The 14,783-nt window shown below is 32.5% G+C and overlaps 4 protein-coding genes across 5 annotated transcripts in view; 2 read left to right on the forward strand and 2 right to left on the reverse strand.

Annotated features, from left to right (window-relative positions):
• Positions 1-1,822: 1,822 nt before the first annotated feature.
• On the reverse strand, positions 1,823-5,445 carry LOC148179141 (uncharacterized). The gene is made up of 3 exons (XM_088029763.1): positions 5,077-5,445; positions 2,682-2,870; positions 1,823-2,059 (listed from the first exon to the last, which is right to left on the reverse strand). The coding sequence occupies exons 1-3, from the start codon at positions 5,143-5,145 to the stop codon at positions 1,916-1,918; spliced, it is 402 nt and encodes a 133-aa protein (XP_087885889.1). The 5' UTR covers positions 5,146-5,445; the 3' UTR covers positions 1,823-1,915.
• Positions 5,446-6,681: 1,236 nt separating this feature from the next.
• LOC148179142 (uncharacterized) lies at positions 6,682-11,435 on the reverse strand. 2 transcript variants are annotated; one of them, XM_088030437.1, is made up of 7 exons: positions 11,214-11,435; positions 10,967-11,061; positions 8,291-10,460; positions 7,623-8,028; positions 7,297-7,575; positions 7,006-7,248; positions 6,682-6,956 (listed from the first exon to the last, which is right to left on the reverse strand). In XM_088030437.1, exons 3-7 carry the CDS (start codon positions 10,441-10,443, stop codon positions 6,726-6,728), a joined length of 3,312 nt encoding a protein of 1,103 aa, XP_087886563.1. In that variant the 5' UTR covers positions 10,444-10,460; positions 10,967-11,061; positions 11,214-11,435; the 3' UTR covers positions 6,682-6,725. The 2 variants fall into 2 exon arrangements, with proteins under 2 accessions (XP_087886563.1, XP_087886564.1); XM_088030438.1 differs by lacking the exon at positions 10,967-11,061.
• Positions 11,436-12,156: 721 nt separating this feature from the next.
• On the forward strand, positions 12,157-13,512 carry LOC148179143 (uncharacterized). Its single transcript, XM_088050607.1, has 4 exons — positions 12,157-12,492; positions 12,541-12,717; positions 13,025-13,268; positions 13,321-13,512. The coding sequence occupies exons 1-4, from the start codon at positions 12,376-12,378 to the stop codon at positions 13,488-13,490; spliced, it is 708 nt and encodes a 235-aa protein (XP_087906733.1). The 5' UTR covers positions 12,157-12,375; the 3' UTR covers positions 13,491-13,512.
• A 114-nt stretch (positions 13,513-13,626) lies between these two features.
• The window catches only part of Pect (phosphoethanolamine cytidylyltransferase), a 29,108-nt gene continuing 27,951 nt past the window's right edge, over positions 13,627-14,783 (forward strand). Inside the window, exon 1 of the mRNA XM_088050606.1 lies at positions 13,627-14,037. The gene's annotated coding sequence lies outside the window, so the exon portion shown is untranslated. The remainder of the gene's footprint in view (positions 14,038-14,783) is intronic.

Consider the following 14,783-nt stretch of genomic DNA (forward strand, 5'->3'; position numbering starts at 1 on the left):
CTAAATAAATGGCCCGTCGGATAAAACCCAGTCAAGAATAAAACTAAATAACCTGATTTGTATTGATTTATTATTTAGAATTTCCTAACATGCGAATAGGGCTGTGGTAAGTCTGAAGTATCCATGGGCTTGTAGAGCAAAGCAAAGACAAAGGGTACAATAGAATTCTATGTAGGCTTATTTCACACCGGATTTATTTATTAATAAAACATACTCCTAACATTTTATATTTAAATATCCTTTTTCATGAATGATATACATTTTATTGTAACTACTTTCAAATAGTATTTATTTATTTTTAAGCAGAACTCGTTCAATAATGTACTACGTCGTTAAAGTAAATATTTTTTCAGATTTGAAAGCGTCTCCTTTAGGAATTCTTATCTTAATTATTCATTCAAGTTATTTACGTAATCGATCTTCTGCCCACTACTTTTCTCTACTTCATGTTCTCGATTAGCTTTAAGGCAAAACCACGCGCTTTCAGTAAAAAGCGACGAAAACTGTTTTAATATTCAATCAACATGTTTTGTTATTAATATTGATTTTTCAAAAATACTTGGAATAAAGACGTAAACTGATATGTTAAAAAAAACTCTTCTGCCTGGCTGGATTTTTGCTATTTTAGTAATATCGATATATTTTCTCAATTCGTGGGATGCTTGCATATTAGTATCTTGCTTCGGAATTTTAATATGGGTAAACGACGTTAAATTCCACCAAAACCAGGGAAAGACGTAGTTCCGTTCAATTTCATTTTCGAAAATTGTTTTTCCGATAGATATAAACTGTTTTAAAAGCGTTGAAAACGAAAGGAATGAATTCGACAAACTGATGCCAACATGAATTTTAGTTAGGATTCTGTTACAGATACAGTCTTCTCGAAGACTGAAAATTCCCTTGTTTTGAATATTGTAAATGAGTCTAAAAATAAAAAAAAACGCAAACTGAAAACAAGCCTAGAAAAACTCTTAAAATCTTCATCTACCAAGGACGACGATTACGATTCGATTCTGAAAACTGCCTTGTCCCGGATTGGACTGGGTCCTTCAGGAAATCAGTAAGGAGGAGCACAGTAAATCAGTAGCCATAGAGGAAAACTCATCTCTCGTTGTACTATTTGGATAAAGCTCATTTTATGGACGCTAAACAACGTGATAATTTCTTTATTGCCACACAGACGAGCGTAGATGTTCGATCTCTATTAATGGAAATCTAAAATGAATGTATCATTTCCACTTCATTTCATCCGAAAGTTAATTTTAATTTTAAATTTACGACCTGCTCCACTATTCATCGTTCAATCCTTTGTTCTTTTAAAAGGATGCAAGAGTGCAGCTTTACACAAAAGCTTTGCGTACTTTCATCATATGCTACGTGCGCCAATCGTATAATTTATTTATGATCAACGATGAAAAAAACATAATTTGCTGAAATGTTTACATTATAGTGTAATAATTTATAAAATTAATGGTTGAAAACGGTAAATATTGAAATTAATTACTTTATTAATAACGTCAGACTTTGAGTTAACCGACTGCAAATATTTTCAAATCGATAAATTTAGTCAGACATAAATTGTATTTTCCGGAGTTCCTCGGATTACGTAAATCTGGATTTAGTTTGTAATAAATGAAAGCATATCGGCAAATAATGGGACAGTTTATGTTGTTTGAGATAGTCGTACCCTATAAAACTGAGAATATAGCAATCAACATATAAACTGAAATGAATCATCATTATTTGAAGAAGCAACTTCCACAATTGGATTACAAATAGAAACTAGGTTTAGAGTAGTTTCATAAAAAAAAGTGTAACACCGTTTTAATATAACAATATAATAGAAAATATTACAGACATACATACATACGTTCTAATATCTTCACACGATATTAAAATTTCTTTATTTCTTTCATTACGCAATGGAATAAGACCTACAGAAGGACCGAGTATCACTTGACGTAGACGGTTTGTCCGACATTGTAGTGTTGCTGGGAGAAATAGGATTTTCAATTACACCTCCACTGTTTTCTGAAATGTCTTCGTTCTCTAAATTTTCCTGGAAAAAGTCATAGCATAAGACAGAAGCCAATCAAAACAATTCATTTAGATAATAAAATTCTAATTTCATCATGTCAAAGCAGGTCAGAAGTTGTTTATTTATAAAGTCAGACTCGTGTTCGACATGTTATTTATTTGTCTACCACGTAAAATAACAATGGATTAATAAATCGACATAGTCGTAGCTAATAAAAATAATGTTAAAGTTGTGTTCATAGGTTGCTTAAATAAATATTGAGGTTTGAAAATTTATGAGGCCAAGTTCTAGACAAGCACCACTTCATTAATATAACGAGTTCATTATCCTGTGGGTTAGCTTACACAATATGTACCGAAAATTGATAATAAGCGTACCTATAATTAGTGGCACGGTTTAATTGGCAATTGAAAGTTTAACATAACAGTCTTTGTCAAAGTGAAATAATTACGATCTTTTGATAAAATGATTTCACGAGTTTTCTATTCAATTTAATTTCCTTCACTGCTCCTAATTAAGTTTCAAAAGACAGATTCTAGGCGCCTCCCAGCAATATTTTTCTAAATTTATTATTCATTTACCGTCCCACTTCTTAACTAGGGAGAAAATTTAAGTTTTAAATTTTATTTATTATTCAACTTACGTTAGAAGCCTTGCCACGGGCTCTAGAAGCGTATAAAATCCACAGAACATAAAGAAACATAATAAGTGCTGGTAAAAAAAATGCAGCATATTCTGGAGTCCCTCGAGCTAGTGCTTGATATAGACCAAACAGAGAGACGAAAATTGCTATCACAGTTGCTACATATCTTCCCGTCCTGCGACGCTCTTCCTGTAATTATAGATCTGTTAATGTTACTTTTAATGATCTGGAAATTCTGCATTTCTAATATGAAGGTAAGCAGTTCCATTAGGTGCAAAATGTGTTGCTATATGTTAGGAAAATGTGCCTTCCGGAAGCGTCCGTCGTCGGATAGCGATAAATCACTGTTAAGTAGTTAAAGTGATGGTTTAAATTACTCGGAACTAGAACGGTTAGCTTTGAGATATTGCTCAAAAGATAGATAGACCTGTGGAGAACGGTTTAGTCAAAATAATCCGAAAAAAAATTATAAAGAGAATTAATAATTGTACAAGTGGTGTAATCTAAACAAAGATTTTTGATGTCGAATTAAAAAAACATAAAAATTAATAAATCAAAATTGGCCCGTAAGTCAATAATAGTAATATTTCCAAGTTTCATGTCCATAGCCTTAAAGCTACTAGATTTTCAGGTTTAAATAAACAAATTGAAAACATTTGGGATCGTCCATAATCAAGTCAAAGTTTCAAAACTACTAAAACAAAAGGTTTTAGTATAAAATTTGTATTTTATTGTCTGAAAAATAGTTACTTTTCGTTCTTGCTTCTGCCAATCCACCGATAAACAATCATTTTGTTTTCCATTAGCCACACATCGAACATTAAAAATCAAACCCAAAAAAATGTATTGAAAAGCTAGCATGTTCAACAGAGGTTTCAATGCAACCTATTGTGGCCATTAGATGTAATTGATCTTGTTCCTCGCTTGTTTTTTGCGCAATTTCTTTACCTCGGCGACAATGTTGGAGTCTTTCCTGAGTGCAATCTCTTTCGTATTGTATTCTTGATGGAGTTCGACTTCAGTACGGCGCATTTTTCAAATACTCACCCTCGTTTTCACTACTTTCACAATGTATTAAAATTTAGAGCGAATAACAAACAAAAAATTCTGATTCAGTTGAATTCTCTTGGAAACTTAAAGAGAAACTGAACGCGGAAAAGAGTGTGTGTGAATATAATTTCGATATTCGGCGGAAGACATTCGAATTAATAAAAAAGTGATTACCCGGCGTATAGCCCCAGAGATAACACTTTTTGTTTGGATAATAAACTTCTCGTTTTGATGAACTCATTCTCGGGAACAAAAGCAAATAATATTTGTTCATATAGGAAATAAGTAAAGTTTTTGAACTGCTATCCATTTTTGGCTTGCACCTAAAGTGGAAATCTCGATGCGTATTTTACTTCGCCGTTTAGTATTTCTCATTTGATCATAAAAATAATCATAACAACGAAGAAAAAGCGTAAAATTTGTTCCCCATTACTCATCATTTTAAACTATCAGATTTTTATTACACACGATTCGTTCAACGTTGCTTCAAGTTGGTTTAAAAAATATTGACGATTTGGACTCATTAATAGACCGTGTAATTATAAATTTGTGTTGTATTTACAGCTTACCGCCTTTAACGATTGTTTGCGAAATATTCGGTCAAAGGCCTTGCAGGCAGATCTTATTTGCACTCCGTTTAAACAGACAGTGGCGCATCAAAATTACACATCTTCATCATTTGTTTATTTGCCTAATTTGCCAAACTAAAAGCAAATTCCTATTCGCTGAGTTGCTGGGGAGTGATTCTTTCGGAGAAATTGCAGGCAATTATGTGCGAAGTAACGACAAGAAAAAAATCAGATCAATTGAAAGAAATTGAAAGAAATTCTCTCCGTCAATTTTGATGTCGCTTATTTTAGACTACTAGCACAACCAGCTAACTTCATAACTAGACAACAAACAGTTTATGAAAAGCTTGCCAAAAAATTAGCAGATTCTTGCAGGATATTAATTTTTCCTTTGATCTCACCTCAGAAGTCTGTTTTACAGATCGTCTATTAGGAACTTGCTTAGCAAGTGTATATTTACTTTCCCAGTTTGTGTATTAAATAAAAAAAATTAATAATCTAGATCCTGTTTCAGATATACGAATTTCTATAAAATTATATACCCTAACTTTTGCCTAGGTCATCCATCAATGAACATTCAGAAGCTCCCTGCAATAATATAGTTATTGTCGTTTAGAAGCGTAGATACTAAGATGGAAACCATTTATCCAATTTATGTGTTATTGTTATTGGCAGGTTTAACCAGAAGCCAGTGTTAAAAAGCTGTTTATCCGCAAAAACGCATAAGCGGGTAAATATTTCCCAAAGCACAACTCAAAAAAAAATAATAAAATTACCCTTAGCGATTCCTCCGAAACCGGTTCTTCTCCATTAAAGCTTCCCTTGATTTCAATCACTGTTACCATTTTGTTGTCTTTCACTGCACTCGCATTTTTGTAGACTAATGAATGAGAACCGTGCACACATGAAAGGCTACGGGTAAATTAAGAAGCGGCTGATCTTGAACGTAGAGCACGTCATGAAGCATGATAAACACCTAATCAGTGAACCATTCGGTCGGTAGAATTTTTCTTTAAGTTGTAATAAGATAGACATATAAAATGAATAAAATTGTCTAGTTTTCAAAGAGAGTCACTCGTTTGTACATTTTGTCAGAAACGTGCGTTTTTAATATCTCCGAGGATTAAAGTAGCAATGAACTGGGGCAAGTCAAGCTGACTTTAACCGCTTTTGTGTTTTGACGTTTGACGCGATTTTATTTACGAGTTTATAATAAAAGTCGTTCCATAAATATTCCATTTTAAAAATACCGCTTTGCATAAACAAGGAATAAGATGAGCCTCGCGAAAATTATTTATAACAAAATACTTAAAACTGTTTGAATTTAATTGTTGCAAGGAAATTAACTGAATAATCAGGACTTTTTGATAACGCAAATAGTGTCAATGAAAAGGACGAGAAAGATCCGAATGAGATTCAAAGCGAACATCGCAAGACGTCTAGCCAGAAATCGTTTGCATTTCATAGTCGGTTTACAATTAATTAATTACTATAAAAAGATGAATAAGTAAAATATGTTGTCTGTCTTTATGAACTTGGTTTGATTCAATGATCTAAGCAGTGGTAGGGTGGTTTAAAATTGTACTAGAGTGCACTATTAAATTAAATATATTCAGCACAATTGAATTGGATTGTTGCTTTATGCGAGATGTAATTTAGATTGCATAAATACTTGAGTTATGCGGTTTGGTAAATGAAATAGTTATTTGTCTATTAAGACCGCAAAAATGCACATTGCCGATTGAGAGAGACAAAGAAAAAAATATTTGTTGCCATGTTTGATTCTTTTCTCTGAACATAATTGCAAATGATCCAAATGTGCATAAACATACTCACATAGTAAATTTGTGTATCTCTTATCTATGATTTCCATATTTTTAAAATTAAAAACTCCAAGCCTAGAAATTTAATTTACCAATATGTATTATTAAATTGTAGCATTTAGCCACAGGATTTTTTATGAATGAGTATTCAGAATTCTCGTCCTTCAAATTATGTAAATAGTTTTTATTAATAGTACTAAAAATATAACACACCCCCACCAGTAACTAGATCAAATTGTTGCTGAAAGATTAATTCGACTTTATAACGTTAACTTCCTTAATAACGACCATAAATTACGTACCTGAATAAAAGAAGCTAAACAAGACCGCCAGTTTAAATATTTTTATTTCATTTTAGTAAATAAGCATTTATATTTATGTCTTCAAAGACTTGTTTCCGAGAGAAACGATATTGAAATTTTTACTTGGCTAAAAATCGGATAACACAAACAGAAACTGTGTGGGCTTCGAACTATCAAGGGGACGAATGCCGTCTGAGAGTCTGAATGCAATTTGCAAGAGATAAACTCGTGTTTGGACAAATAAAAATGCGTTGCATATCATCAACAATATATTTTATTACACAACAATGGAATACTGTCTTAGACGGACACGTTTTTGTCAGAAATTTGTTTTTGTAAAAACAAAATTTCCTTCCTAAGCGTGGAAAGACAATCTTGAATATCACAAAAAGGTTTATTTTGATTTTCCTCAAGTAACCTTTCAATGTAGCCGTCATCATTTTTCACAGGGCTAGGAAAATTGGATAAGATAATGGAATTATCAGACATTTTCCTTTCTTTAAGTACTTTATCCATACATTCTTTAAAATTCTGAAAAAGAACCGTAAATTTCAGGATTACGCACTCTACCTACGCTTACCTTGTTCTGAGTCACTTGGGTTTTTAAAGCGATTTTCAAATCATTGCACAACCTTTGTAAGAAAAACTTTTCGTTTTTCATTGCGGAAATCTCAGCTTTAAATACGTGGAGCTGATTCTTTAAATCCGATATCAAATTTTGCAGGTTTGTTTCTTTCTGTTGCCATCTGACAACACTATTTTCTTTGCGTGACTGCAACTGGCCCACCTCTTCAGATTTTCGTTGAAGGGACAAGTTCAGATGCTGCAACCAATCTATTATTATTAACACTGTTAAATTAACGAGCGTTACGTTTAATTGTTGATCGAATTGAACATTTTTTTCGTTAAGATGATCAACTTTATTGGTCAACTGATGATTTTCGCTCTGAAGTTTTTTACAGTTATTTTCCACGACGACCAATTCTTGTTTTAACTGTTTGGCACTCGATTTTTCTTCAGTTAATTGTTTTTCGTAATCGTCTAATTTGGCACTCAACTGCTTATTTCGCTGTAACAGAGAGTCGTATAAAGTCATGGTTTCCCTGTGTTCAGCTTTTTTGGAAGAAATTTCTTGAAACATTTGTTCGTTCTGCAATAAAATTACTTCAGAGATCAATAAAACGTAATCTTGATTACCTCTTTTTGTAAAGTTGAGATCAATTGATTTTTTAAGTTCAAATCAGCGATTCTAGCAGCGTTATTATTTTCAGACTTCTTTAAAGTTTGTTGTAATTCTTTGTTGGCAATTTTCAGTCGATCGAAATCGTTGCACTGTCGACAGGAGTCTATTGCAGATAAACTCTTTTCAAGTTTCGAAACGGACAATCTTAACTTTTCATTGATACGAGAGAGATTATCATTTTGACTTTGAAGCTCCGCCAGTTCGGTGTTCTTTAAATCTAACTGCAGTTTTAACGTGTTGGTTTTATTAGATGAACTATTATGCAATTCTTGCAGATAAGTATTGTGTTTCTCTGCAACTTTCCTTCCTTTCATATGTTCCTTGACTTTTCGGAGCAAAGTTCGATAGTTTCTTTCATATCTGGAAAGAAAATGGGAACCAAACATAACAACCGTAAGTATTCTCCCGGTTTGATAAAAAAGTAAGAAAGAAGTTTTTATAAATAAGTGCCCTGTTTGCTTAAGTGAGAGAGAACAGTTTATAGTGTTAAGTCGGGGGATTATTTCAGGAAACAAATGCTTTTTGTAAACAAGGTGTACGACGCTATTAATAATACCTACTGTTCAAAAAACGAATTAGTCACCTCCACCAAGCATGAAAGATGAATTTAATTAAAACTTACCGTTTTTGTTTATCTTTCTCTTCCTGTGTTTTCACTTGTAGTAGCGTTTGTAAACGCTGAATTTCCTCACCTGAGCTGCAATCTCTCTCGTAGTTTAATGTCTTCAGCAATTTTGAGTTTTCCTCATTTCCGGCTTCCAACTCTTTACATCTTTGAGCCAACTTCGCAATTCTGCCTATGACATTTCCTTTAAGTACACTTGTCTTTTTCTTATGATCGATATTAATTTTTTTAGCCGCATTTTCCCTTTCAATACGTGATTGAATTTTCTTAAGCAACACTTCTATGTAATACTTCTTATTAACATTGGTTACGAAGTCGGAATTTACGTCGTTTTCATCGATTTTACACAACTTACAAAGATAATTTAAAACATCGAAGACCTCCACCGTGTTCTCCGAAAAGCGTTGGTTTTTTTCATTTAAAATTAAATTTTCAGTTTGTAACGACGTCAATTTCATTTGAATCTCATCAAAACGAGTTCGGAGCTTTTGTATTTCGACATTCTGCGTGTCTATGGTTTCCAGCTGCGTAAAATTTAAAACTTTCATATCGTTTTCAATGCTCTCTAAATCAATAATTTTTTGTTTCAGCTTTTCAATTTCCACAGCACGGTGTTCTATAATTTGTTGCAATTCGACGGCTTGTTGACTACTGTTCAAACACGATTGCTGCTTATCATATTGCAACTGAAGGACTTCTTTTCGTTTCGCGAATATTTCTTGTTTTAACTGCACATGTTTCGTGGAGAAAGCTTTAAATTGTTCTCTTATTGTATTGACTGAATCTTCAAACTTTTTATTATCCTCAGTTTTTAAGCTGAGTTCAGTTTCTAGTTTTGCACATTTTTGTTTTAGGTCCAACAATTCAGAGGCTTGCTCTTTTTGCTTACTGGTCTCGAACGAAATTTGTTGTTTCAAGTTGTTTATGTTGCTTTGTAGGTTCTTAATAAAATTGTCTTTGTCTTTTAAACAATTCTGTAACGAAATATACTTCTTCAACATTTCGTGTTTCTCTTTTGAAACGTTTTCTAAGAATTTCTGTTGATGCTCAAAATCGGCTTTGATATTAACAACGTCATTTGTTAAATCGTTTACCATGGATTCGTAGTGTTTAGTCAGGCTGCTAATTTCAGAAGTAAAATTAGAATTATTACTGTGTCGGCTCGGACTGTTTGTGACTTGTTTATCCAAAAATTCAAGTTGTTTTAGCATGTTTTCCTTTTCTTTTAAAGCAGTTAAACGTATTTCATCGCAAGCGCATTTCACGGTGTTTAGCTCTAACTTTAATTGTTCAAGTTTTTCATCTTGTAACAAAATAATTTTTTCACTTTCCAATGTTTTTTCGTATATGGTATTCTTTTCGTGTTGAACCTCCCGCAGTTCAGATTTGTACCAATTTTCGGACTTTCTTGCATGTTCCAATTCGTTTGAAATCAAATCTAATGAATGAGTTAATTTAACGTTAGCTTGAGACATTTCGTGGATTTGCATGTGTTGCTCGGAAATCTTTTTCTTGAGTTCATCAATACTGTGAATTTTCGCTGCCAAATCCAGTTGGAATGCGTTAAACTCCGCTTTAAAGCTTTTATATTCATTTTCAATCTCACTCTTCTGCAACTCACACTTATGTATTTTATTTGATAATAAATAATTTTGGTTCGCAGACTCTTGGTTCGACTTTTCCAATCGGAAAAGTTTCTCTTCCAAAAGCACCGTGTGTGGACTCTCATCTTTTCTGTGGCAAATACTGATAAGTCTTTGAATCTGTTGATTCGCTGCCGACAAGTTTTCATTTAGCTGCGTGTTTTGTTTTAATAAACTATCGATTTTTTCGCTGTAGAAAACATCTTTCTTTTTCTCCAAATTAATAATATCGTTTTTGTACTTATCATTTTGTTTCAGCGAGTTTTTTAGTTCAAGATTTAATTTTTCGATTTGATTTTCATACCATTGCAAGACGTTTGGTTTGGTGGCACTACGTATCTTGTGGTTTTGTAAGTGAGCACCACCCTCAGAACTTACAAGGTGTTTTAAATTGCGGAATTCATTTTGGTATTCGCTTAAGCTTGAGAAAGTCGACACGTCGGAAGAAAAACCTTCTGAATTTCGAGAAGATTCTGAGCAATCTGACAATGTTTCTACATTATCCATAAGGTCTCAATTGGGGCCTAAAAAAGAATGTGTAGAGGTAGGAATTAATTGTGTGAATGCAGCGAGAAAAAATGAATCATCTTCTAATTAAATTCCACTCAAATAATTTAATATTAGTTATATTGATGTATTAATGTTGGTCTTATGTAAATATGTTCACCTTGAAATGATATGACATCATGTGGTAATGTTAATACTCAAATTTCAAAAAATACGAAAAATGCTTGCGTATCTAAGGTATAATCGATATGAAATGCGCGAAATTAACGAGTTTTACAATTCATCCTTTAGGGCATATTTTTACAGGCACATCATGCAAGTTTTTTCTCATGAATATTTAAATTTTAATCGGATTTTAAAACTGAAATGATATTCCAATGAACTGTGGTAACTTTACTCTTCAGTAAAGAGTTTTCAGACTGTAATTATTACTGTGTAGTGTCACTTTTCAGGCAGAAATAAGACTAATGTTATTAATGTATCTGCTGTAACTGAAGGTTAATGTTGTATAAATTAAACTTACACTGGAATTGCTTTCTAAAGAACACTAGGAATGCATGCAACTTCAAAAAAAGCTCTTGGGATGGTCAATGTCATGCTCTTATTTCAGCAGATATCCTACAAAAATATTTGTTTAAAAGTGATGTAAATCTTGTAATTTTATTAGATGATTTTATTACTTTCCTTGGACAATTAGCTTTCATTATGATAATGTTATCTAAAGTATATACACTCTTTTATGGGAAAATTAAGGGAAAAAAAAGTAATACCTGAATGTCATGCACGTGCAGTTTGCTGGTGTCACTAGTACGACATTGAGTTGTATTAATTGTTAAAAAGTAGCACACAAATATCAGTAATGTTAAATTTAAGACATAATTTCGTAATTTCTACTTCTGCGAGCTGTCACTTCACAAATGTCAATACTAGCACGTGGCACGTCACAGCGATGCGTCATGCATTTGTCACGCACCTTTCACAAGGCGATTTCTATTGGTAATGAACGGAATGTGTGGTATAACACAAACACGTATTGGAGATGAATTTGGTATACATAGCTCCATTAATTTATTGCGAACGGTACAGCAGGTGTGGTTTTACCATATTTCTACAGGTAACAAGCCAACATGGTAATGTTTCAGGAATGTTAGATAAAGTTGCGATTTTCACCATCGTTTTTCTCGCATTTTTGTTGCTAAGAATTCGGTCTTACATATCCCGAATTCAAAAATTAAATTTATTCAATTTACAATGAGAATCTGTTTCAGTGAATATTTATTTCAGAATTTTCAGTGCTCTGTATCATTTACTATCGCGGAAACAAAATTTCGAACATCAAATTGATTGATGTTTAAAAATTGTAAACTGTCCTTTGTCTTTATAACCTTAAAGTTTATAAAAGACTCAGCAAGTGTCAGAAATTTACTTTGTATGTCAGTCACAATGACAATAAAGCTTGATTTACATTGCCATGTCAAAAAGTGATGTTCGAAATTTTGATTCCGCGATAGTACTACTTCATCTAAGCTCCGTATTCCGTGTAACTCCGGAACTACGACAGGTAGAAAAATGCGGTTTTCACCATTCGGTTTTACTTATTAAGTTCTTGCTACTCATTTTCCGTACAGTTTCAGGTATAATAATTTGTTTAAAATTTTTTTATTGAATACATTTCAGACTGTTAATTTTGGTATAAAACCATTGCTTGCAACGGTTGCACTCAATAAAACGTACCTACTCTTTGACGTTTGACGGTTTGACACTGACAGTTACATAACCTCAATTATTGTTGTTTTGGTTGTCACCCGGTACTTTATGCTCGCAATTAAACATTTTTCTTTGTTATTTTAACAAAAACTGAATTACGTGAAGTAAAATAAGCAACTGTTCTTTTAAATTTAGTAACATTTTAAATATTCTGTGTGCATTACAATGGAACCTACTGAAGATAATATTGACGACTTTTTTAAAAAAATCGACAGCAAATATTCGTCAAGTACAGTTGAACCAGAAGACGATTTTCAAGAGCAATTGTATATACTATCACAGGTAACAATATCATTTTAGGACTACACGAACTGAAAAAAAATATTTTAGGAATTTGAGACTTTAGGACTTCCCTTAGTGGATTTGGACTTGCCTGTTACGAAATTGTTAGAGTCTATTGTGAATAACACATTTTCATTGATTCACAATCATAGGATGACTTTATCACAAATTACAGATATGAATATTTCTCATCACTCAAAGGATATAAAAGCAGATGATCTACAGGTTTGTTACTACTAAAATATTTCTTTATTAATGCGTATTTTTAAATTAAACCAAACTCTTCAAATTTATGTTAGAACATAAATTAAAAATAAACTGAAAATGAAATAAATATTTTTACGTTGCTAGAAAGGCATTAAATATAATCTAATTATGTTCACAATAGAAAATTAATTGTATGTAAAAGTGACCATGAAAAGCACCAAACCCTTAATGCAAAACCAAACCCAAACATGACGTATTGAACAATTCATCTGGAACAATTTCTCTGCATGAATAATTTGCTCCACATGTATTACGTTGATTTCAGAAAAATATTTCAAACCTAAAAGTGAAACTCAAAGTAGCGGAGGAGCGAAATATACAGTTTGAAAGAAATATCTACAAATTAACTAGCGAAAACGAACAATTCCAAAAAAGAATATCCATGCACAAGCAAGAAACGGAAAAATTAAAACAGTTTTTTAAATCTAAACAAAACCAGCTAGTTCATCAAATTAATAATTTAAAGCAGGAAAATCATCATTTAAAGGAATTTTGTGGTAAAGATCTTGGTGAGAATTTTGATAAATTGAGTGTGCTAGTATTGATTTATAACATTTTCAGATAAATATTTTAGTAAAGAAGAAAAATTTCTAAACATATTAAAATCGTACAAACATAAAGAAGAAATTTATAAAGAAGCATTACAAAAACTCGAAGACAATAACGCCGAAATAATGAACGAAATTCTAAATTTGAAAACTGAATTAGCTTTAGCGTACTTAAAGGAATAAAGAAATGTATTTTTGTAAGTCATCTACAGAATTTATCAATTTCCACGACACTCGCTGGGCGATACGCAGGGTCCTGATTCTTCCTTTCGTATGTAGCCAGATTTACAGTAACATCCTGGAACACATTGCAATGCGCAATTCCCGAATTGTCTGTTTTGACAAGTAGCAACACAAGGAGAACCGCATGTGTATTCTTCATTAGACCCCGGGCATTGGGAAGCTGTAAGTTAAATCGTCAATCTAAAACAAATGGAAAATTTCCAATAGCGTACTTACTTGAATAACAGTAAATTGTTGTGAAAGAGCACATTATGAAACAAAGAACGATAAGAAGTTTCATGTTGAAGCGATTTGTGTTGACTGATGCAGATTTTTTTGCGTTCAAAGTTTTTATAATATGCCAAAAAACCGTTTGCATAATGTCTTTGTTAAAAGTGAGTTATATATCCTGGCGTAATGAGCACAATTAGGTAATTACGGCAGATACTCCAATCAGTTCAAGATTGGCCCTGGAAGCATTTGCACCATTATCGAATTTTCGGCAAAGGTAAGCTTTATTAATATTGCTAAACTCGAAAAGTTAATAAAAGGGGTTACAATATCTTCGGCTAACAAGTCGCAACCTGAAAACTATAAGTGTTTTTTTGATAATTTTGTTTTACGATTTTTTTTAACATTTTCTATAAGTATAAAGAAGGAGAAAGTTAATACTTTAACAAGCAGAAATGATGATAATAGATAATGTCATTCTTTTAAATAAATACTTAATAAATTATACAGATATCAATGATAACGCTACTTAAAACCTTATAGTCAGAAAATGTCAGTCAGTTAGATTCTTATAGGCTCAGTTCGCGAAGTAGTTATGCTTGTCGATAGAAAGTTTCTGGAAAATAGTTGGAACGTAGAGTTTCGAGCACTGAATTTCTGGCGTTGATGTCAATTATGGCGGTCCGTTTAGCCTGTCAAACCTCTTGCCATCCTAATAAAGGGCATGTGCAGGCATAACTGTTTCAAAGTAATTTTAAAGGACAGTCATAATGACAATAAACGTTCAATTTTCCCGAACTTCCGTGGTGCTTGCAGTTGTACACAATTTAAATTTTAAATTTATTGTTTTTTTTAATAATACCTTAAATCGATTTTTTTTTAATTTTGGGGCCGTCTCTCGCAGCATAGATATACTAGAAAGGCTTTCACTAATAAATAATAATTCAAGTCCGAGACAGACCTACCTACGTCCGTACAGCGAAACAAAAAGCTCGCGTGTAGGGCGTGTACAAAAAAAAACGG

The sequence above is a fragment of the Gnatocerus cornutus genome, chromosome 2 (genome assembly GCF_029298725.1).
Source record: "Gnatocerus cornutus isolate USDA-ARS CGAHR chromosome 2, icGnaCorn1.1, whole genome shotgun sequence".
In the NCBI taxonomy this organism is placed as follows: domain Eukaryota; kingdom Metazoa; phylum Arthropoda; class Insecta; order Coleoptera; family Tenebrionidae; genus Gnatocerus; species Gnatocerus cornutus.

Coding starts and splice junctions, on each gene's coding strand:
- LOC148179143 (XM_088050607.1), top strand. CDS start 12,376: ATGGAACCTACTGAAGATAATATTGACGACTTTTTTAAAAAAATCGAC. Junction 12,718..13,024: donor TAAAAGCAGATGATCTACAG/GTTTGTTACTAC, acceptor CGTTGATTTCAG/AAAAATATTTCAAACCTAAA. Junction 13,269..13,320: donor ATTTTGTGGTAAAGATCTTG/GTGAGAATTTTG, acceptor TAACATTTTCAG/ATAAATATTTTAGTAAAGAA.
- LOC148179141 (XM_088029763.1), bottom strand. CDS start 5,145: ATGGTAACAGTGATTGAAATCAAGGGAAGCTTTAATGGAGAAGAACCG. Junction 2,871..5,076: donor TTTCGGAGGAATCGCTAAGG/GTAATTTTATTA, acceptor CTATAATTACAG/GAAGAGCGTCGCAGGACGGG. Junction 2,060..2,681: donor CCCGTGGCAAGGCTTCTAAC/GTAAGTTGAATA, acceptor GACTTTTTCCAG/GAAAATTTAGAGAACGAAGA.
- LOC148179142 (XM_088030438.1), bottom strand. CDS start 10,443: ATGGATAATGTAGAAACATTGTCAGATTGCTCAGAATCTTCTCGAAAT. Junction 8,029..8,290: donor GAGAAAGATAAACAAAAACG/GTAAGTTTTAAT, acceptor TTTTCTTTCCAG/ATATGAAAGAAACTATCGAA. Junction 6,957..7,005: donor CCCAAGTGACTCAGAACAAG/GTAAGCGTAGGT, acceptor GTTCTTTTTCAG/AATTTTAAAGAATGTATGGA.